The 22,906-nt window shown below is 38.3% G+C and overlaps 2 protein-coding genes across 6 annotated transcripts in view; one reads left to right on the top strand and one right to left on the bottom strand.

The window, feature by feature from the left end:
• Positions 1-4,729: 4,729 nt before the first annotated feature.
• The window catches only part of LOC135195553 (E3 ubiquitin-protein ligase RNF181-like), a 60,052-nt gene continuing 41,875 nt past the window's right edge, over positions 4,730-22,906 (bottom strand). For 3 of the 5 annotated variants that reach the window (XM_064221820.1, XM_064221821.1, XM_064221823.1), the window contains 5 exons: positions 10,630-10,741; positions 9,978-10,086; positions 8,909-9,018; positions 7,977-8,051; positions 4,730-5,297 (listed from right to left, as the gene is read on the bottom strand). In XM_064221820.1, coding sequence (XP_064077890.1) covers positions 5,238-5,297; positions 7,977-8,051; positions 8,909-9,018; positions 9,978-10,086; positions 10,630-10,737 — 462 coding nt within the window. In that variant the 5' untranslated portion in view covers positions 10,738-10,741 and the 3' untranslated portion in view covers positions 4,730-5,237. Of the gene's footprint in view, positions 5,298-7,976; positions 8,052-8,908; positions 9,019-9,977; positions 10,087-10,629; positions 10,742-12,996; positions 13,185-14,246; positions 14,290-22,906 lie in introns of those variants that run through there. The other 2 variants (XM_064221822.1, XM_064221819.1) reach the window with 2 other exon arrangements.
• Positions 16,788-22,906, top strand: part of LOC135195548 (membrane metallo-endopeptidase-like 1) — a 38,485-nt gene continuing 32,366 nt past the window's right edge. Inside the window, exon 1 of the mRNA XM_064221805.1 lies at positions 16,788-16,953. The gene's annotated coding sequence lies outside the window, so the exon portion shown is untranslated. The remainder of the gene's footprint in view (positions 16,954-22,906) is intronic.

The raw sequence follows: 22,906 nt of genomic DNA, 5'->3' as shown, positions 1-22,906 counted from the left end.
AAGGCTCCCAGAACAGAATGAGGCGTCTCCATCGTGAATTTGGTCTTTTCCACGAAAAGATTGAGCCTGCTTACATCTAGAACTGGACGCCAACCTGACGACTGCTTCGGTACTAGGAAATTCCTGTTGTAAAAACCTGGAGACCCCAGGTCCGCGACTTGTTCCACCGCTCTTTTCTCGATCATTTGTTGAAGGAGATCGAATAATACTTGCTTCTTCTCTCCCTGATAGGATGGAGAAAGGTCTCTGGGAGTCGTAAGAAAGAGGAAGAAGATCTAAAAAGGGGATCTTGTACCCCTGCTCCACGATCTTGAGGGACCAAGAGTCCGTGTCCCTCTCTCTCCACGCTCCCGCAAAAAACTTCAGTCTGGCTCAGACTGGTGTCTGAAGGACATGCTTCTCACTTGGAAGGCTTTGACTTAAAGGAAGCTCTTCCTCGTGAAAACCCTCTCCCTCGAGGAGCTGCTCTCGAGGGGGGTGGGGGAGCCCCACGAAAGGGCTTAACCTTCTTCGGACGGTCGAACGCAGCTGAAGAGGTTGAAGGTACTACTGCTCCCGAACGTCTTGTAGACTGGGCTAAAAGGTCCTGCGTTGCCTTCTCTTGCAAACTGTTAGTCAGGCGGTCCTTTACTAAAAGTCTGGGGGAAGAGATGGTTCGAAAAGAGGAGAAAACGGCAAATCCGCTTCTGAGCTGGAGTTACTGAACGAGCTGTGAAATTGCACAGCAAAGCTCTCTTCTTCAATAAGGCCGTTCCAAAATGAGAGACGATCTCCTCCGAACCCATCCCTGACGGCTTTGTCCATACATGCTAACACGCTGGACAGCTCCCCCAGACTCAGAGATTTTGGGCTTCTCGCTTGCAGATCCAGAACTCCCAAGCACCAGTCAAGGAAGTTGAACACTTCAAGAGTCCGGAGCAGACCCTTCAAATGATGGTCCGTCTCCGTAGAGGTCCAGGTCACTTTAGCAGAGGATAAAAGAGACCTCCTCTGCGAATCCCACCAAGCTGGAGAAATCTCCTTGAGCTGAAGAAGGGATACGAACTCCTACTTCTTCTTTGGTTCTATACCAAATGCCCCTTTCCCGCTGAGTCTAGCTGGAGGCAAAGCGAAAGTCGTCTTGCCTTGATCTCTCCTTCGTACCATCCAATCTTGGGAGTTTTCTTAAACGCACGTTTAGTGGAGAGCGAAGTTTTCATCTCCACAAACTCCGAAGGAGGAGACTTGGGAGCTGCAGGCTGAAACTTGTCTTCGAAAGAAGAACGCAACAGCCGCACGAGAACTTTATAGTCTGATATTGAAGGGGCCGCAGAAGGTTCCTCTTCAACCGAGTCAGCCGAACTACTCAGCTCTCCTTCTTCTCTACACGGAAGCGGAGACCGCCTGTTCACCCGGAGAGGGCGTACTAATGTCGGGTCTTGACTTAATCAAAAGGACCCCTATCCTTACTAGATGAAGCCTTATTTCAGCTGTCTTCTTTATGACGCTTACTACTTGAAGCAGGTGAGCGTCCTGACGAGGACGAGCGTCCTTAGCGACACCCGAGGCAGCCTCACTTGCCAGAGAAGCGTCCTTACGTTTCTTAACGAAAGGGAAGACATTTTAGCTGGAATACTGCCGCCTGTGCGCGCAACTAGCGTCTTGGGGTACGACTTCTTGGTCGGAGTCCCCAAAAGGCGTCTTGAAAAGCGCCCTGAACGTCCTGGTGAGCGTCCTGCCGAGCGTCCTGCCGAGCGTCCTGCCGAGCGTCCTGACGACGTCCTGCCTAGCGTCCCTGCCGAGCGTCCTGACAAGCGTCCTGTCGAGCGTCCTGCCGAACGTCCTGCCAAGCGTCCTGCCAAGCGTCCTGCCTAGCGTCCTGCCTAGCGTCCTGCCTAGCGTCCTGACGAGCGTCCTGTCGAACGTCGTGCTGAGCGTCCTCCTCAAAAGCGTCTTGAACGCAACGTCCTTCTAGAGGACGAACGAGATCGGCGATCGCCAAAGGAGAAGCGATCGGCGAACGAGACGAAGTAGGAGAGGGAGAAGGAGACTGCTTCGTCCTCTTGACGGGCAGTCTAAGGTCCTTCCCTCCGCTTAGGCTCGACTGCTGCTGGGCGAGTCCTCTGAGCCATAAGCGTCGATAGCTGGTCCTGAAGGGACAAAAGAATGTTCTTCGTTGGAGAAGAACGACAGAGGAAGCAGGACTGATCCTGCGAGAAGACGAGGGGCGAGGGGACGCCTCCTTCCTTCTCACAGGTAACAGCTACCTGCTTCTCAGGGAGACGCGCCTGTGCACGGCAACCCAGCGTCCTCATCGGAGGAGATCTTACCCCGTTTTCTGAGGCGGAAAAAGCGTCATAATACGCATCCTCCGACGAAAGCGGCGATACAGGACGTGAAGCGTCCTCAAACACGAAACGTCCTTTTCAGAGGACGAGAGTCTCTCCGAGCGCTCCACCCCTTGCGCGGGAGGACGCTTCGGAGGACGAAAAGCACTTTTTCAGGACGCGCGCACGTGCGCGCTCCTTGGCAGCCTGGGACTTTGCCACAAGGCCTGCCGAAGGGACGCCAGATCGGTGGGGAGACCCCCGTAACCCTCTTGCGGCTTTCGACATACCCTCTCCCTGAGTCTTGGGAGTCTGATAGAGGTCTAGGCCTAGAGGCATTATGGGGCCGATCTGACGCCCCATCCACAACATGGGGGCACGATCACACACTTGCACCGAGCCAGTTTCCAAGGCTTTCACTTTGGTCTCCAGAGTGCGTAGAGACTCCAAAGTAGAGAGAGAGCATTAGCTTCTCCCGACACAGAATCAGAGCCCGAAGGCAACACAGGTTTAGGGGTTGCAAACTCTACAGGTGTTAATACAGGAGAGATGTTAGCCTTACCTTTGGTAGAACCACTCCTGGAGGAAGACCTCCTGATCCTATCGCGCTCAATTTAAGGCGATAGGACTCATATACTCTCCAATCATCATCGGTCAATCTCTCACATTCATTGCACCGATTATCCACCAAACAATTATGCCCCCTACAACTCATACATACTGTGTGGGGGTCTACCGATGCTTTCGGTAGCCTCACCTTACAATCAGTCCTCACACACACTCTGAAACTCACAGCACTTGATCCAGACATATCGTTTATAGAAAAGCCAATCCAAATCAAAAAACGGTCCACTATCGCGCATGCCAATTCAACAATCCAATTCAATACCAAAAAACCAATCAGATACTTAAAAGCGGAGTCAAATCCAAAAAATCCTAGCATAGGTCTGTAAACAGTTGTTTACCGACCGGCGACAGAAAAAATATGAATAGAAATGGGAATGGTTCCTGATATCCGCCTCCCAGCGGCGGGAATGGGTACTACCACCTGGCGCCCCCACTGCGTGTGCCGCGAGTTTTGAAATTCTGCGGACTTCAGAAAATACAGCTAATATATATAATCTGTCAGGTAAGTGCATGAACAAATTTACTTTTACATTATGTTGCCAAATTGAATTTTATTTTGTTGAGGGAAATGTAGATGTGTCCAGGGAGAGTTGGTAGCAGGCATATGGTCACTTTGTGTCCTCCATGTCTGTGAATGCTCTCCAGTATTGTTCCTTCCATAGGGTTAGAACCTGCAGTCCAAATTTTCCCTGTGAAGAGTGTCCGAGTTGGGCCCCTCACAGTGGAAAAAGTATGACCGCTAGCAAGGGAAGAGGCAGCTGATACAGGCAGGCATTCAACCTGTCAGTTGCGTTGCAAATGGCAGCTCAGGTTGTCTTGATGTAAAATGTAGATTTTTTATTATTATTATATTTTTATAGTACACTTCATGACTAAAACATTAAAATTTAGAATGAACCTTACCTACTGTTAAAGTTAGCTTTTTGGTGCAATTGGCTTTTAAAAAAAAACTCGAAATATGTTTGGTTAACTCACTAGGAGTGTCTTTGTATTCACCTGTTTTCCACCAGGTGGCGCGGGAATGTTTACGTTCTGTCATATTTCTTCATGCTGTAGTGTTAAACATATGGTCTCGGTCAGCTTTAGCAATATTTTGATAATTTCGGGCACATTTCTCCTTTATGCTATAGTGAATGTTTTCTGTTTTTGCTTTATGTCATCTACAATAAGCAGAGATGAAAGCATTAGGCTGTATAGCAAAATTTGTTAAAACTGATTGCTTAGGTTTTGCTGATAACAATGTAGCCTATGTTAGCAGCTATATGCTAAACTAGCCACAGGCTCGTGTTGTTTTCTTGATATGTAGATTATGAGTGTTTTGATGAGAGGATGTAATTTTGTGAAATATCAAAAGATGATAGACAGATAGTTTACATATTCAATTAGGGCACACCAGCAGCCTACTCAGTTTTTTCCTTTTGTCGTCCGATAACGCTTCTCCTCCATTAGCCTACCTGATAACCTAGGTTAATATCTCTCTCATTCTGCTCCACCTTCTTTTGCTCTCTAGGTGGTTCAGGAGGAAATTAATAATAATTAACTTATACATGCTCTTTTATAAGTTAGGTTAGCCAAGCCTATTTTGATTTTTTTTTAAATGCTGATTGCACCAAAGACACTAAGATACAGCTAAATTTAACAGTGGGTAAGTATCCAAATAATTTTATCTTGAAAATTATATTATTTTAAGGGGGTTTGGGACAATAGGCTTAATTTTACAGCACTTAAAACTCCCCCAAAAGTTATTATTTTATAAAAATGTTGGAACTTGAAATTATAGGTGTAATAATAAAACATTCTTTCTTCTGTTCATATTTATTGTACCAAAAATGGTTTGACCAGATACATTTTAGAAGACGGTGGAAATCTAAATGATGCAGATTAATTTCATATAATACCAGATCTTAACAGGTAAAATGGTCTTAAAAATAACTTAATGTTGACTTGAACTCAAGGCTTTGTTATAACTGTAATGCACAACAGAATGACAGCAAAACTCTTCTCACAATTCTGCAATGTAATGAATGACAGTCTACTTTGAGTTACCTAAAATAGATAGTTTTTCTGAACTTTAGGCAAGTCTATTTCTGTACAATACACACAGTGAGAGAAAAACTTTTCACAAATGTACAAAAGCTGTGAATTACTTGAAAGTTCTAATCAAACCTATACAGTGTTTCCAACTTTCTGTATTAGTTATGTTGGTAATGAATAGATTACAGTAATGATTTACTAAGTAGTTTATACATTAAAACTTGCTATGCAAGCCTTGTGAATTAATACTGATACAAAAACAGGATGACACTATGAAAACATTGAGTTGTGTAAAATTTCTAACTCAGCTTCTCGGTCAACTGCCCTTTTCTGGAAAAGGAAAACAACATTAGCAAGCCAGTTATAGCATATAGTTTATTTGTCATCTACTATATTAGATCAGTGAGATGTAAAAATATGAATTATTAACTAATGGAGATCACACAGCATGAGCACTGGAAAGGCTAGGGTACCCTAATACATAGAACTCTCCCATTGGTCTGATATACAACATGCAGTGGTGAAGTGTAATTAAATATTAACGAAGACGTTCTTGGGTGGAGAAAGCCCCGATAACTTCAATCAAATGCTGAGTTGTGCCACTCTGTGAGAGGGAGAGAAGTGTGTGAAATGCTAATGTTTTCATTACAAACCCTTATTGTTCTATGATAATCATGCATCACATGTGAATTGCACACACATCAATTCCCTTGAGGAAAACAAGAAGTCTTGAGTAGTTAACTTGAAAATGAAGAGGTCTCAAATAAACTCATATATTTTTTTTTTCTTCCCAAACTGAGTGCTTAACATCTCCTAGAGATTATTGGACATTAAAGTTCCAGCACCAGCAGTGCGTTTGGTCCAGTGTGAAAACGCCAATGTTAGTGATGAGCAGCTCAAGCTTGGGTGAGAGCCAGCAACCACAAATGGTAGCACCAGCCTTATTCCATTTTTACAACTTAGGAATCTGCTATACCTAGTTATTTTTTCTGGGGATTGTCAGGGTAGGTCATTGCCTGTTAAGCTTTCTATCTATAAGATTATCAACAGCTGCAGCTGCATAAAGAGTACACAGCAGGTATAGCAAGAGCAACAATAGCAATAACTGCAATGTGCACAAAGGACACTTCCATAATTTTCAATTTTCTCTCAAGGTTTAGGATGTTATGATTTAGCGAGAGCATATGCAACCTCTAAATTTCCGTAGCCCCTGTTCACCTTCTGAAAGGTAGTTTCTTGGACTGATCTAGTCATGACCACTTCTGTCTATAACATTTACTTTAGAGTCCTTCTAACAAATCAGGTTGTGTAGACCTCTTGCTTTGTTCTTAGTCTGGTTCCAAAAAAATTCCTTAATACTAAAGTTACTGAGACATCAATCCTGCATCTTCCACCCAAGATGATTTTTATTTTTATAATAAATATCTTGAGAGGAAGGAGATTGGAAAGTGATTCAAGAAAACCCATCACTAGGAATCACTTAGGCAGGGCATTCACGCTGAGTTTTACCTGTCGGTCTCAGTCAGTTCATCGAAACTGACATTAAAATGTACGTGTGGACAACAGTTTGTGGGTGGAGTCAGTCCACTTACCAGAACTGATGGAATTACCCAAGGTTCTTTCGACTGACTGACAGATGATTGCATGTGTAGACGGGTAACCAACGATTTTATGACAGTTAGCCGCTGGCTTTTGCCTGGGAAGGCCCTCAGCCGCTCAGAGTAGAATATGAAATATAAACAATGTATAGACCTAATTAATTTCATTATTAGACCCGCAGTGCTATTTGTAGACCAGCGAGTCCAAATCATATAATAAATAATTTGGTATAGGCCTATGCCAGTGTCCTGCCTTTTTATGAAAGGTGTTACAAGTGAAAGTAAGCTTCACGGTCTATTTCATAAATGACTGAACCAACCCCCAGATCGAATTTTACCTTATTAATACTGTATGAGAATAGACATCTCTCTTTAATGGAAAATATTTAAACCATACTCTGCTATGTCTTTTTGCTTCTTTCCTATGTTGAAATGAATTGCTGCAGCAGCAGCCGTTCTATGTAGCTCCACCTCCTTATCACCTAGCGGAGTTCCATCTTTGCCATGACATAGGCTAGGCGAGAAATGAGGGCGATGACCTCAAGTTGACTGTTTAAACTGACAGTTCTACTCTTTACATGTGGATGTTCATCCGTCGAATGGTCGTGGGAGGATTGACAGGTAAACTTAAGCATGAATACCCGGCCTTCGACAGATCTTTAACCCTAGATGTTTTATGATGAGATTGTTTTACCAATTAAAGTCTTGAACGTCTATCTAGGCTTACAGACTGCCCGCTATGAAGGATTCTGGTTTGACTAATCACTATTGCCAAAGATAACCAGACAACTGTCCCATACCAACCACTTTCCTCTAAAGGTTAGCCAATAAATACTCTATTAGTGGACCTCTGATGCTACACAGTCATCAACTTGGTTGTTATGTGAGGAGCTGAATAGGGGCAGAATCATGGGATCCAAAACATACTGTATAAGACAGATCCTCACACACCAGTTATTTTTTGGATGTTGAGTGAACAGCCTAGTGAAAATAGGTGTTCTTTATGTGTATATGGACATTAAGTCTTCCCAGCTTTCCTCACAGTTTCGTTCGAGAGAAGTTCATTCTGGGATCCAATATGAAATTTTCCTATTTATGCCTGAGGCCAATTTGATGATGCTTCCACTGCATTGCAAATAAGTAATTTAAACGAGTTATTTGATAAGTATAAAAAGTTTGTACTTGTATGAACAAATGGATTATGGCATTTTGACAGTACACACAATTCATCCATAGCACTATCTCTTGCAGACGACCTCAATTTATAAAAAATTAACAGCAATGGTGTTAAATCAAAAACTACATATTTTATTTGGTAAAATCTAAATTAATTGTAATTGTAGATACCATGGTAATTAAATTACTAAATGCCTATTTTGGTACAGGTTCACCCAACATAATATTTCCTTACTTTTTGTATCCTGTATTCCTCATAATCTTCATCATCAGTGGGTAGTTCATGTCTACACATTGGGCAAGAATTTGTCTGAAACATAAAAAATAATGTTAAAACCCTTTACAAAAGATAAATACATTACATCACTTGACTCTGAGGATTTGAGTGCCTATTATTTACTATTCTTATTACAGCAATTTAATAACATTTTATTGAAAAACTAATTACATTAAATGTTTGGAACTAATAGACACACATGGGCAATAAACATAAAATGTGGAAATTTTCCAAAGAATAACACTATGACTTCCTGTTTATGGAGGAGATGCAGATTATTCTAAATTCAACTTGTTTCCTCTCAAGAATAATGATAATAATTTTAACTTTTTGACATGAGTTTTGTTTATTCTGACATGGATACAATTCTTAAAAATTTTTCAAAAGAATTAAAATTAACATTATTTTGTTACTTAAAAATAAAGCATATTTGGACTGTAATCTATGAAAATTCACTATTTAGGTTAATGAGCACATACTTTCCCTTTCCATGTAAAAAATATGTCAGTAATTATATGCAACATTCTAGAAGAGGTTATGAAAGCATACTAACCTCTAAATCTTTGGAGTGTATAACTGAACCTACATTAACTTCAAAATATGTATATGCTGCTTCCCAAAATGCATTCCATTATTTACAGGGAAATATATCCTTCAAATTTAAGGATATCAATTAAGATGTTCTGAGAAAATAATAAAAAGGAAATTTGAAACTCATTTTCATCACTTTTGTCATTTTTTCCTAAAAAAAGTTAAATGATAAATTAGTGCTCTCTACTCTTGTTCTGAATGAAATTCTCTTATATGTTCTGAGGGAAAAATACAATACCACCAAGTGAAAATTATGACAGAAAATAATTTACGGAAATTTACAAAGTAACAACAAATACCTTTTCAAGCCATGGCATGATGCAGGGGTCATGGAATTTATGTTTACATGGAAGCCTTTTATATTCTTCCCCTTCCTTCCACTCTTTTAAACACACTGGACACTGTCCTCCTGCAAAGTTAATCATCCTTCAATTACATAATAAAATTAAATTACATTTTTGATGGCTAACAAAATAATTACCTTTATTCTTATGCTATCAATGCCATAAAGAGCTAAATGTTGAAACCTAACTAAAATTATTTGTACAATACTACACTTGAACGAGCTATGCAGTAGTGACAAAGTGTCATCCTAGTATTATTTTGGAATTACTAGAACCATGCAATGTTCTTTAGTAACTTTCTTCCAAGCTGATGAGGGTCTAAAGCAAAAGGTTATGGACTGCAATCCTTGAATGCATTGGGGTGTAAAAGCATCACTTGGGGCATCAACGACGAATTACAATCCATGTAAATGCTGTGTGACAAAATGAAAAGGGGAAGGAAAACAAGAAAGAACAAAATTGTTGGAGCGTGTTCGTACATTATTTGATTTGTCTAATAAAAATAAAAATGCCATCAAGCATTAACATTTGAGAAGGGCTTAAAGGCCTCAAGATATAAAGCTCATTTGCCAGAAGAGGGACACAGCTTAAAAAATGTTTTTTGAGTTATTAATACCAGCAGATAGACTGTTCTTTGTTCCATATTGTGGGAAAAATGTTTTGTATCTGTAATAACTAAACGCTACAGGGCATAACATCACTATTATAATTAATGGACAAAGTACAGTTTTCAACTCTAAATTGTTTCTATTGAAAAATAGCAGTTGTTGAATTATGTCGCTCTTCCGGCAAATGAGCGATAAGAAACTATTCATAGTACTATTGGTTTGCATACAATGTGGTTTCCATTATCCATTAATACCCTGTGAATGCTGACCCAATAAATAACAAAATCTATGTTTTTAAAGTGGATATCTACATTTACACTAGTTACAAAGCATCAGTAAAAATTACCCACTTTGAAAACTGAATGAATATAAGTCTGCTTTGCATTACAACACATAAGTGTGGCACTGTAACTTACCTTTTTCAGATATAGTTAATGTCTCTAAGCTTTTTATGAAGTCCTTGGAAGCTGGTGGGGGTGGGCGGTCTCCAAACCCAAAGAGCTGAGTAAATTCTATTTGCATATCCTGCAACAAGAAAGAAATGACAAATCTTCCAATATGAACAGTAACTATACGTAATCATCATCTGCTTCCCAGCATCCAGCAGCAACATTACTCTCGGCCCGAGACAATTTTTTCCTTCATTACTACTAGGCAGTCCTCGGTTAAAAGCGGGGGTTCCGTTCCTGGCCGAGCGCCGCTAACTTAAAATTGGCGATAATGGCACCGATAAACCGCTTAACGGTGCTGTTAACTGGATATCAGTGCCAATATGCTGCTTTTAGTGACTCCGAAAATCTCTTACCGGCGCCAAAAATCCAATTAATGGAATCACTAGACAAGCACTGTAAAACTGGATCGCTGTTAACCGATGCCGCCAGTAAGCAGGGACTGCCTGTACAACAATTACTAATTTATTAGGCATTTAAATTACCCAGATCAACTGATCAACTAATTTCATTCAAAGCAATTACGTACTCTCTTCTGAGAACCAGGGTGGTCTATTACCCACAAGTACATTTGCAATTCTGAAATGGAATTAAAAAAAAAAAAAAAAAAAAACCCTACCTGCCAATAACCTCCACGAAGTATCAAACGTGCAAAATGTAGAAAATGATCAGGGACCTCGCCTCTTTGTAGAGGACTGCAGCCATGTTCTTCGAAGTATGACGACATGTTACTGAAAAGTAAAAATTTATCATGATGAATCTTAAAATAATTTCTTACTACACAATTTCACCATACATACATTTCAGAAGGTCAACGTACCAACTTAGACGTCATTCTAAACTACTGGTCATTCAAGAATTAAAATTTGTTATAAAGTGACACAAAATAGGATTTCAATGAACTGTATTTATTCTTTGACAAACTTAAACTAATAATTGCCACTCAAGAGGGCTGCAAGGAGGGAACATCCATTTAAATAAACTGTGCAGGTTGAATTTTCAGACCCCTCTTAAAATTTACAAATTTGATTACATATATACAAGACTGCTGTGCATGAAGAGACATGATTTTTTGTTAACTGGGTGTAAAACTAAATGGCTTGATAAAATGCAATGAATCTCAAGTCGTCATTCTGGGTAAGAGCACACATATGACTCATGTACCGGAAGATACGAGATCGTAAATATGGAAAAATAAAAGAAGCTAAGAAACCACAGGATAGGGGTATTAAGATTCTGTAATGCATCGTCAGGACCCTGGCAACATATGTAGCTTAAGTTAGGGAAGGCAAGTCAGGACAGAAACACGTCATTGGCCTTGTGAAATTTTTGTTCTTTATTCTGCTTCACAACTGATACCAATTATTGATATGAACCACATACATATTTTGACTGTTCAGTAAAAAAAAAAAAAAAAACACTAATAACCATGGTTTCCAACAGGGATAAGCCCATACAGCAATTTTTACATTAAAAGAGCTGGGAATGCAAGAAAAAAAGTGGTTAGCACCAATGCCAATGATGATATGTTATTACAACATGAGATATGGACCTGAAAAATATATGGGCCATGCATTTGGTGGGAAATAAAAGTAGGATAGCCCATTACTGAAACCACACATCCACAGTTTTCACCTAATAAGTCCAGCATCTCATCTCACACTTGTAGTAGAAGTGAGAAAAAAAAATACTGAAAACATACAAACCCAATAGCCAGTAAATATCCCACTTAAAATCTGTTCATCAATTACTTGTGCGAAAAAATATCACAATCATCGTCACTGTAGTAAGGGTGGCATGAAATTTGCTCAAAACTGTATAATATTACCCATAAATTTGCCAATCAATAAGCCATACACCCTTATTAACAATTTCTCCATTACTGGTAAATAAAATAGAAAAACAAAATCATACCTAGGGTTATAGGGTAAAAAACCTCATGGTACAGGGGTGGACCATGTACGATCAATGTGTACAACCCCAAAAAAAGTACATTATAACGCGTCCTGACATCGGAGATGGGCATCAGACGCAACTTCTTGTTGGTGGGAAACGGAGCTAAAGACCTCTACTCCGGTGTCAGGACGCGTTATAATGTACTTTTCTTGGGGTTGTACACATTGATCATACATGGTCCACCCCTGTACCATGTGGTTTTTTTACCCTATACTGCCCTTTTTGTTATGCACCATTCAGCCTCATCTAAAAGCAGACTGCAGCTATGAACTTTTTGAATAGCCTACCACTAACCTAGACTTATCTCGCAGATAAAAGCGAAGAGGAGTTGGGCACAATAGGCCTAGCTATTTCCAAGGACCGCAACATGATATAACAGGTGGTCAAAGACATAGTTTAACTGTGATGCATCCTAAACTAACCTATCCTAGGGCACTGTGCCATGAGCAGGATGCTTCCCATTGCTATAACCCGAAACACGCTGTAAACTGTAACACAATAATAATGGGAAGTAAGCGCTGTAAAATCAGGTACGTAATCATAAAACCACTCACAGTGCCATAAAATGAGGTTAACCAACGGCGCAATGAGCCAAACGCCATGAAGTCGGAACTCAGTAACCCAGAGACTACTGTAGGCTTAATCAGCAATTTGGAAATTGGCATTTTAAATCGTACATAGCTAACCCAACTAGACTTACATTTATCTAACCTAACTAGTTGAGGAAGGGGGTAGGGGGCTGGTCAGCAGCATTGTCCCTGAACCTCGGCAGTGACCCCTTAGAGAGGTTAATCTGTATTTTACCCCTAATTCCTAGGTATCTGATAATATTAGGCTAGCTAACTTCTACCTCGTCTTATCCACCCAAAAAAAGGACCCACGACTTTATATGAAATATCTTTACAAGATTTCAACTTAATGGCAGTAATAAACTCTTGATGAATAATGACAAGTTACGACATTAAAAAGAAAAGAAAAAAACACACACACACTGGGCTACATTTATGGTTCCTCAGACTAAAATACTCACTAGTAATTTCGATTACAAAAACTCAGGTCAAGCAATTCAGACTCCTCTTGCAATTTAGAAGCGTGCCTAGAGCTGTGCCAACTAAATTAGGTAATATGATGTTTGATGGACGACAACACTCAACTCTAATCCAATTTACTCTGTCACCATTATACGTCAAAACACTCAAGTGACAGATTCTTCTTCTTCTTCTTTTTCTTCGTCTTCTTTACGGGTTGTGTAGAAGAGTTGCGCTACTTGAATGAGTTCGACAAATTACAATAAATACTCTCAATGGGATTTTTAAGTAAGAAATCTAGATTTCTTTCAAAAGTGTATCTATTAAATCTTAATTAAAGGTTTGTAGTGACAAGCGTATCCAAAAAAAGCCCGAAGGATTCGAGAGATTACTATCATTGTGGCAATTACAATATAATAAAAAATTACCTGTAGATTATATATATATATATATATATATATATATATATATATATATATATATATATATATATATAAATGCAAGTCGAACTGTATAGAAACGTTGTTGAAGCTATATAGCGTATCCGGTCCTAAAATAGACCGTATATATAGGTGAACTTTGAGTTAGATGGACAGAAAGACTGAAATTAAATTAGGAAAGAACAGGATGCACGTTCTTATAGTACAATAAGTTTGACATGAAAAAAATAAACAATTTAAGTTAATAATACTGTAGTAACAACAGTAAAGAGAGAAAGAGTCTTCACTTGGGTAACATTCTTGGTTAAAATCAGTTACGCAAGCAGAGCAAAATGATATTAATTATTAATCCAGTGTAGATTTCATAAAGAAATATACCTAAAAGAGAAATATTAAGAAAATATGCACAAAAAGCACGTAATCGCAAGAATATTGTGTTGAATTGCCTTTGTAACAAGACATTAAAGTTAAATTATGTTGATTCAAAAGAATCGACACAAAAGGTGTTTGGACTCCCATCCCAACAGAGAAAAAGAACCGAAACAACGAAGAGACCTTTGTTGTCACGCGCCCGATAACAATTACAACCAATCAATCAGGACCTCTTCGAGCCATGTATCACATTAACTGAAATTACACGTATGAGCATTATAGAGATACATTACGAGAATCAATAATGCAACATATATCTAAATTACAACTTATGACTTTTGGATACACAACACCTAAGAGCTAAAATACGTGAAAACTAGTAGGCCTACGCTATTGATAATTAAACCATCTATACTAAAAAAAAATACCTTATGACTTACAGCAGGAAACTGTTATTCAAGCAACCTACAAGCTATGAATGACACACGAGAAGGTGCCTGATGCCTATTAAAATCAAGAGAAGGCCGATAAGGGTGCCTTCGAAAATACACTTGAATGATAAAGATAAGATATCCCCGCCGTGCCTTCTCAACCACCTGCCGTGTTAATTAAGATAACCACAGTATCTCGTCACTTACCTTGACAACCAGAGCTTACCAGACAATTTTTTTAGCCTCATTGTAATATCTCCCCGTATTACACATCAAATTCCTAAGAACTGTACTTTCACCTTTATAGTTCGCTTCTTCTGGGTTTCGTGATGAAAGTTACATCAGTCCAATTTATGTTATAGGTACGATGGCTTACGCTAGTTCTTTCGTTTCTTGCCTTTCAATGTCTTTTTCTTCTTTATCAATTAATTTCAATATTTATTTATTTTTCATGCGTCCTAATCGACCAACTGACATATATTGAAACCATAGAACTTCTCACGAGGTTCATGTAGTTGGTGTTCGACTATATCTATTCTCCACAGTCTGTTACGTAGTCCAAGTAATTTTCTTTTCCTTACTCTTGCCGAGGACAGGAAGTGCTCACGATTCTGCAATGGATCCATTATTAGAGCGTTCGAAGATCTCTCTGTCATTTCATATAATTACGATGATTGGTCTATTGCTATCCTGTGCTCAAAGACAGAAGTGAGCAATACATTTGTGCCCTAGCGGAGCACAGTACTTTTTGTGTAATTTCTTAGCGGTAGCGATATACAGTAGATACTTTATTGGCGAAGTTTGGCCAAATAAAAAAAATAAATTAAAAAAAGTGTTCATCAACGATGAGAGAGAGAGAGAGAGAGAGAGAGAGAGAGAGAGAGAGAGAGAGAGAGAGAGAGAGAGAGAGAGAGAGAGAGAGAGAGAGAGAGAGAGAGAGAATGCTCGGGGTCTGGTATTGTACGGGTTACCGTTTAATTTAACTTTTGTACCGACGATCTCTCCAAGTCACACGAACAACAGCCATCTGAAAATCCATTTTTTTTACATAAATGGAAGATACTAAATCGAAAAGCTTAATGCCTAGATATCATGAACTTATATATTTTTTAAACCTTAATAACACATTAACACATGAAGGGAAGATATGCCTTTGTAATTCTCCCAATTGAAATGTGGCACTTCGTGTAAGATTCAGAGTTGACAAAGAACGTCTACTGAAATTTCCCAAAGCATCGAAATTCATGTCACTCACTCGTGAGATCTCTTTCAGAGATCTGGACTTTCGTGAAATACTGTATTTCGACATCAGCCCGTTAAAACTAACAAATCTGTTGAAAAGCCTCATAATTATTATGCACAGTCGTTTACGACTGTGTATAATAATTATGTGCAGATCTATAAGAATGATCAATTTTTGACAAAAGTACTTTTAAACATTATAATTTAAACTGTTTAAATTATAATGCTTAAAAGTACTATTGATTCCATTATCAAGACGTTTGTCAAAAATTGATCATTCTTATAGATAAAAGCCATTATCTCCATCTCGCATCCTTTTCTCGGGCGTCTTGGCCGTCTTGCACAATAGCAGCATCCTCGGCCGTTATATGAATTACGTTCGTGAGCTCGTAGACATAATCGAATTTGATTTCGAAATGAAATGCGATAGCCATATGGTTCATTTGGAAGGCTTACAACAGCCGCATCTTCATGTAGGCCTGTGTAGTTGATCCGTATATACATTCATTGATTGTGAACTAGCCCGAGGTTCTCTCTCTCTCTCTCTGAATAATCTGTATTGTAAATAATTTTAAGTTTGTCCATTTTCTCTCAATTTGCACCTTGACTCAGTTTTGTCAGCCAGGTTTTGTGTGTGTGTGTGTGTATATATATATATATATATATATATATATATATATATATGTATGTATATATATATATATATATATATATATATATATATATATATATATATATAAGCGAATACCACGGGAAAATGATAGTCAGAAATCCAAGCGCTTTCGTCTTTACTCAGACATCGTCAAGGAGCTACTTGGATTTCTGACTATCATTTTCCCGTGGTATTCGCTTATTTATGAAGTCACGTGCATCTACTGTGATTTTTTAAGCATATATATATATATATATATATATATATATATATATATATATATATATATATATATACAAAACCTGGCTGTCAAACTGAGTCGAGATGCAAATTGAGGGAAAATGGACAAACTTAAAATTATTTACAATACAGCTTATTCAGAGAGAGAGAGAGAGAGAGAGAGAGAGAGAGAGAGAGAGAAACCTCGGTCTAGTTCACCATCAATGTATATACGGATCAACTACAAAGGCCTACATGAAGCTGCGGCTGTTGTAAGCCTTCCAAATGAACCATATGGCTATCGCATTTCATTTCGAAATCAAATTCGATTACGACTACGAGCTCACGAACGTAATTCATATAACGGCCGAGGATGCTATAGTTATTGTGCAAGACGTCCAAGACGCCCGACGAAAAGGATGCGTGACGGAGATAAAGCCTTTTTATTATCTCATCCCAGGGAGCGAAGAACTGCTTCCCATGACTTTCCACGGGTCAATCGAGCGTCGGAATCCTGTAGAAGAAGAATCGCTCCAATTTTGTGTAGTTTCATTTTTTATAGTGTTTTTATTCGAGTGTTTCAGTCGACGTTACGTTCTTCAGGTAAGCCTGGGAGTTATTTAGCATTTTGTTGCTGTATGGATTCGCAATGAATCGAAGAACACTGTGTTTATTTTATTTTTTATCTTTTATTAGAGAATATGTAAAAAATTTACTACTTCAACAGAATTACATTCAGAATTTTATCCAAGTTGACTTAGATTTACTAGAATTTAACAAAAATCTTATATTGTACTTTTTACAAACAATCTATATGTATCTTAATGTAAATATTTTTCTGTAGTTACCCATATAAGACTTTAAATATCAATTTATATCTATTTTTTTATTATCCTTGATTTTATAAACAACCTTATAGGCTATCATCTTCATCTTTTATTTTTTTGTATTTTCGCTTACTCGGGGAGTATGCCTACAAACTACTTTGTTATCGCTTTTGTTGAGAGGAGAAGTTTAGGAAGATGAAAAAAAAAGCATTTCGCGTAGAGTTATAGACACAGGAATTTCAGGATATGATTTATTAGAATGAAAATGTAAAAAATAAATAATGTGCACATTAAACGGTATGCAGAAGATTTATTCCTAATGAAATATAGCGTACTTTTCAATTTCATCAGAGTTTAACACGTGTTAATTCATTTGATGCAGGTAGTACTGACTTTAGAGGCTATATTTGTTCAGTTATTTTGTTTCCACTTATAACCGAGAATATATGAATGTGTCCTGTTCACTTGGTCCTTCTTGTTAGTATGATTAATACTAATTATGAGTAATAATTACGAAGATCGCTCCACGTCAAGTTAGGAATATAATGTTTGCAACTTATGCACCAGGGGAAACTCTTGCCCGTATCCAGAATAAGCTGGAGGTCTAATCACGCCTTGTTTTTTTGCTCTAGTCCAAACGAAAAACTTTTGGTCGTTAAAAAAAATATTTTCTTCACTACAAAATGCTATACTACAGTTTGTTACTTTGATTATTTTTACTATTATTATTTTTATGTTTATTATTATTATTATCTCATCATTATCACTATTAATATTACTATATTTACTATTATTACTTGACCCAATTTCACAGAGAAAAATTAGCTTATAAAAACAGGTTGGACTAAGCACTCCAACCATTGTGGTCAAGGCCTGAGAATCTCCTCGTGGTTCTTGGCAGTGTCTAGCATAAATGGTACCTGTAAATTACAGGACTTTCTTGCATATAGTCACGAAATACTAACTAAACAATAATGTAAAATTAATAAATACTAACATTCACAATACACTCACACTTACTATACAATCACACTTATTACACACTCAATAACACTAAACACTCACTAGACACTTGCTTACACTAAATGATCACTAAACACCCATAAAACACTAAGCTTAATAAACATTCACTTAATCCTAAACATTAAACACTGAACACTCACTAAGCATTCACTAATCACTCACTATATACTAAACGTTCACTAAGTACTCACTATACATTAAATACTTACTATACACTAAACACACACTAAATCCAAAACACCAATTAAACACTAAATACTCACTAAACCCTAAATGCTCATTAAACCCCTAACCACTCATTAAGCACTAAACAGTCAATGACATTCACTAATCACTCATTAAACATTCACTGAATAAGTATATATACCCACTAAACCTTAAACATTCACTGAATACTTACATAATAGGCATAAACATTCACAAAACATTCCCTAAACCCTAAATACTCACTAAACATTCATTAAATATTTACACAAGAAACATTCACAAAACATTCCCTAAACCCTAAATACTCACTAAACATTCATTAAATATTTACACAAGAAACATTCACAAAACATTCCCTAAACCCCTAAACACTCATTAAACATTCACAAAATACTTAAGACAATAAAGATTCACAGAACATAAACTAAACACTCACTGAATACTTTACACAATAAACATTCGCTTAACCCTAAACTCACTAAACATTCATTAATATTCACAAAACATTCACTGGATATATACACACTCAATATTCACTAAACCCTAAAGACTCACTGTACATTCACTGAATACTTAAACACTAAACCCTAAAGACTTACTAAACATTCACTGAATACTTACACTAAACATTCACAAAACATTAACCCCTAAACTAAACATTCACAAACACTTACTCACAAACATTAACAAAACACTTACTATACCCTACACATTCACTATATACTTACTCACTAAACCCTAAACATTTGCTAAATACTTACTCGTTAAATATTAACGATAAAAAAAAAATTACATATGCCCTAAGCCCTTGTTCAATTTGTGGGTTACCCGACCTTTAAAGATGGCCGCAAAGCTTTGCAGCGACGCCCTGGTGGACGACCACCGAACTACATAGTACTGGTATAGAGATTGCAAACTCCATGAACCCCATTACACACCTTGCTCTGACACTGAATACTAAATAGCTCGCTTCTATTATAGAACTTTTCTTCGTGTTTATGTTTCTCCTTTTAATTGTTCATGATGTGAATTAACTTACTGCTTCCACCTCCACTTTCTGTTGACCTAACTCAATATCGAATTGTGAGGTTATCGGAACGGAACTGAATAAAAAAAAAAAAAAAAAAAAAAAAATTAGGCCAAAGGGCAAGCAAGCACTGGGACCTATGAGGTCATTTAGTGATGAAAAGGAAACTGAGATTAGAAAGATTTGAAAGGTGGAACAACAAGAAAACCTTGCAGTTGCATTATGCAGAAGTTGTTAGAAGGTGGGAGGTAAGATGGAAGAAAGAGAATATGAACAGAGAGGCCGAAGGGATGCAGCAATCTGGTTGCTCAGGCTGCTTTAAAATCATCTTTTGAGATTTTATGGAGATTTTAGGTGGTGTATATTCTTACCTTTACCCCTCATATTTGGGTTTCTTCTTCTTTTTAGCCTCCTCCCTCAATACTGCTACATTTAAGGCGATTAATCTAACTTGTGATCTACTCTTATTTCTCTTGATATCTTCACTAGAAGGTGGCTTCTATCCATCTGCTTCTTAAAAAAATATTCCTCTTCATCTTCGATCGCGCGGTTCAACCGTCTTGCTTTCCTGATATGTATAACCTTTCCACCTTAAAGAGGCAACGGATACATTGCTTCCTTTGTGGTTTAGCATGTTCATTCATCTTCCGCATTTTCCTCCTAGTATTGCCCAGATCAATCTGATGCTACTGGGAAGACCAGTAGTGTAGTGAATGTATGTATTACTAACCAACATTCACTGGTAGACAATGATGATTCAAACTTCTAATTACAATTATTCTTATCGTTATTCTTACAAGCCAAGCTGTTGGTAGCCCAGATGGAAAAATAGACTGCTACAAATCTAAAGGCCATGATTATTTGTTTGTTTGTATGGTTTTTACGGTGCATGGAACCAGTGGTTATTCAGCAACGTGACCAATGGCTTTACGTGACTTCTGAACCACGCCGAGAGTGAAATTCTATCACCAGTAATACAAATCTCTAACACCTAAAGGGAATCTCAAAGTATGCCCGTAACTGTAACCTCATCAAGTAACAAATGTTCAAGCAAAGGACACAATATCATCATCGTAGTTATTAAATATGTGAATGACAACTCGAAGAGCTTTCCTTTGGTGGGCACCGTTTTCCCCCCGGTTGATTAGCACCGCCCTCCCTCCTCCTACCCACCTCCCTTTTCCCCTGTACCTTTCTCAAACATTGTTTGACAGTTTCAAATGTTGGTCAATGATATTGCGGATGATCAATGGCTCGAGAGCGACTCGGATGTGAATGTTTTACGAGAAACACGACCCTCCTGATATCCACTTCACCGACTATCAACAGATGCCAAAACCTTTTCACCGATATATTATTTTTGTTTGTTTGAATGGTGTTTTTACGTTGCATGGAACCAGTGGTTATTCAGCAACGGGACCAACGGCTTTACGTGACTTTCGAACCACGTCGAGAGTGAACTTCTATCACCAGAAATACACATCTCTCACTCCTCAATAGAATGGCCGAGAATCGAACCTGCGACCACCGAGGTGAGAAGCAAACACCAAACCAACCACGCCACCGATATATTCCTCCGACGAATAGTTTTCCCCATCCTTCCCTACCCAGGGAAATTCTGCAGCCAAAGTCATTGATGCATATACCTTATTTAACTCCAGGCAGACTTCACTTGTTTCTACAAACGGGAAACCCTTTACTCCCATTGCCGCAAACTGCGTTATGACACATTTGTTAATATATTCCCTTCACATGAAAACAATAGATTAAAGTAGCCATTCCTAATATTTTCTTTTTCTACCTTTCCTATTTATAACTGGTTCACTTAAGGTAGATTCTTGGGTGATCCCTATGCCTAAGAGACGTTAGTTTGGCGGCCGCTGATTGGCTGGGAGCTGCCTACCTCCCGGTACCAGCCAATCAGCGGCCACCAAACAAACGTCTCGTAAGAATAAGGCTCATCCGAGAATCTACCTTAAGTGAATCAGTTATAGGTTGTCTTATTATTTCACTGACACCATTTACTCAGTCAATTCCTCCACAGTTCCAAGTACCATCTTTCATCTGTTGCAAACGTACTTTATTCGGAAGGGAATGCAATGGAATATAAAACTTAGGCCAAAGGCTGAAAGGGAAACAAAGTAAAAGGGTTTTATAGGTGTGCCTAACAGGAGGAAAACCTTCCAATTACACTACGAAACCATTGTTGAGAGAGGGTGTAAAGTAAGATGGAAGAAAGAGAATATGAGTGGAGGTACAGTAAAAGAAATGGGCGGCTGCAACTAAGAGTCGAAAGGACATTGCAAAGAACATTAAGTCATATATGACTACAGTGCACCGTGCGAGATACGATGACTGCGCTACCCCCAAAATCAGAGACTATTTCTAAGTTTGATCTTGGAAGATCTGTATCGCAACTTACCTACTATAATTTGCTTCTCTACTGGGAATCATTTCTTCTCCATTCTTGCGTAGGACTGTCTTCAGTAGCCTATATATGTCTACCCTACATGTATTCAGATTATCCTTTATAATGAGACTGTATAATGATTGGCTTGAGTTTTCAAGGTTAAAAATATTCTCACTGTAGTTTCGTTACTTCCACCCTTACGACTTGAATCATTTACTTCTAATCTTAAGCAATTCTCTTCTTAGGACTTCGGACAATAAAATCTACATTTCAACACACTTAAGAGCTCTGTATTCTGAGGTAATATGTATTCGGGAGAGATTTTTTCTTCAGAGAGAGAGAGAGAGAGAGAGAGAGAGAGAGAGAGAGAGAGAGAGAGAGAGAGAGAGAGAGAGAGAGAGAGAGAGAGAGAGAGAGAGAATTTTCTTTGCTAGCCTAAAAGACATATTCCCACAAACAGACACAAGAGCCGTTTTAAATGTCACCGTGTCCTGTTTTGAAATTTCCTGTTTTGGTTAAACGTCGAGTTAGTCCGAGTAGATACTGTGAGCCTAAATTTACATCTATAAATATTCTTCGAGACTTTACTTTGCTAAATTACTTGAGCATTCCCGACCTATCAAGCCTTGACCTATAGCATCTTTGCGCAAAAGTGTCAAATACTTGAACAAGCACAAGCAAAAGAGAAATAAGAGATATTCCATATTGATGTCCTTTCTAATACTACTACTACTACTACTAAAGGCAACAGATCATCTATGTTAGCAAAGGATTGGATTACACCTCTCACTTGTAGTCCCGAGGCATTCGCCATCTTTGTTAGTCCTTTGTATTTCTAGATACTGCATTTCTCCAACTGTATTTCTGCTGTGGAGGGAGATTAAAAAAAGAAAAAAAAGCACGCACACACAGACACTATCAAAAAGTGTTCTGAGAGTCTGTACCTCTTCCCTTACTTTAATTTTAGTTACAGCTATTAGTCAAATTGATATCATCACTGATATCACCGATGTCACAGTGCAGTTCCTTATTTGTACCATATATTCCCCAGTCACTGTATTC

The sequence above is a fragment of the Macrobrachium nipponense genome, chromosome 16 (genome assembly GCF_015104395.2).
Source record: "Macrobrachium nipponense isolate FS-2020 chromosome 16, ASM1510439v2, whole genome shotgun sequence".
NCBI classification, from domain to species: domain Eukaryota; kingdom Metazoa; phylum Arthropoda; class Malacostraca; order Decapoda; family Palaemonidae; genus Macrobrachium; species Macrobrachium nipponense.
This window is presented reverse-complemented; position numbering and strand designations above follow the sequence as displayed.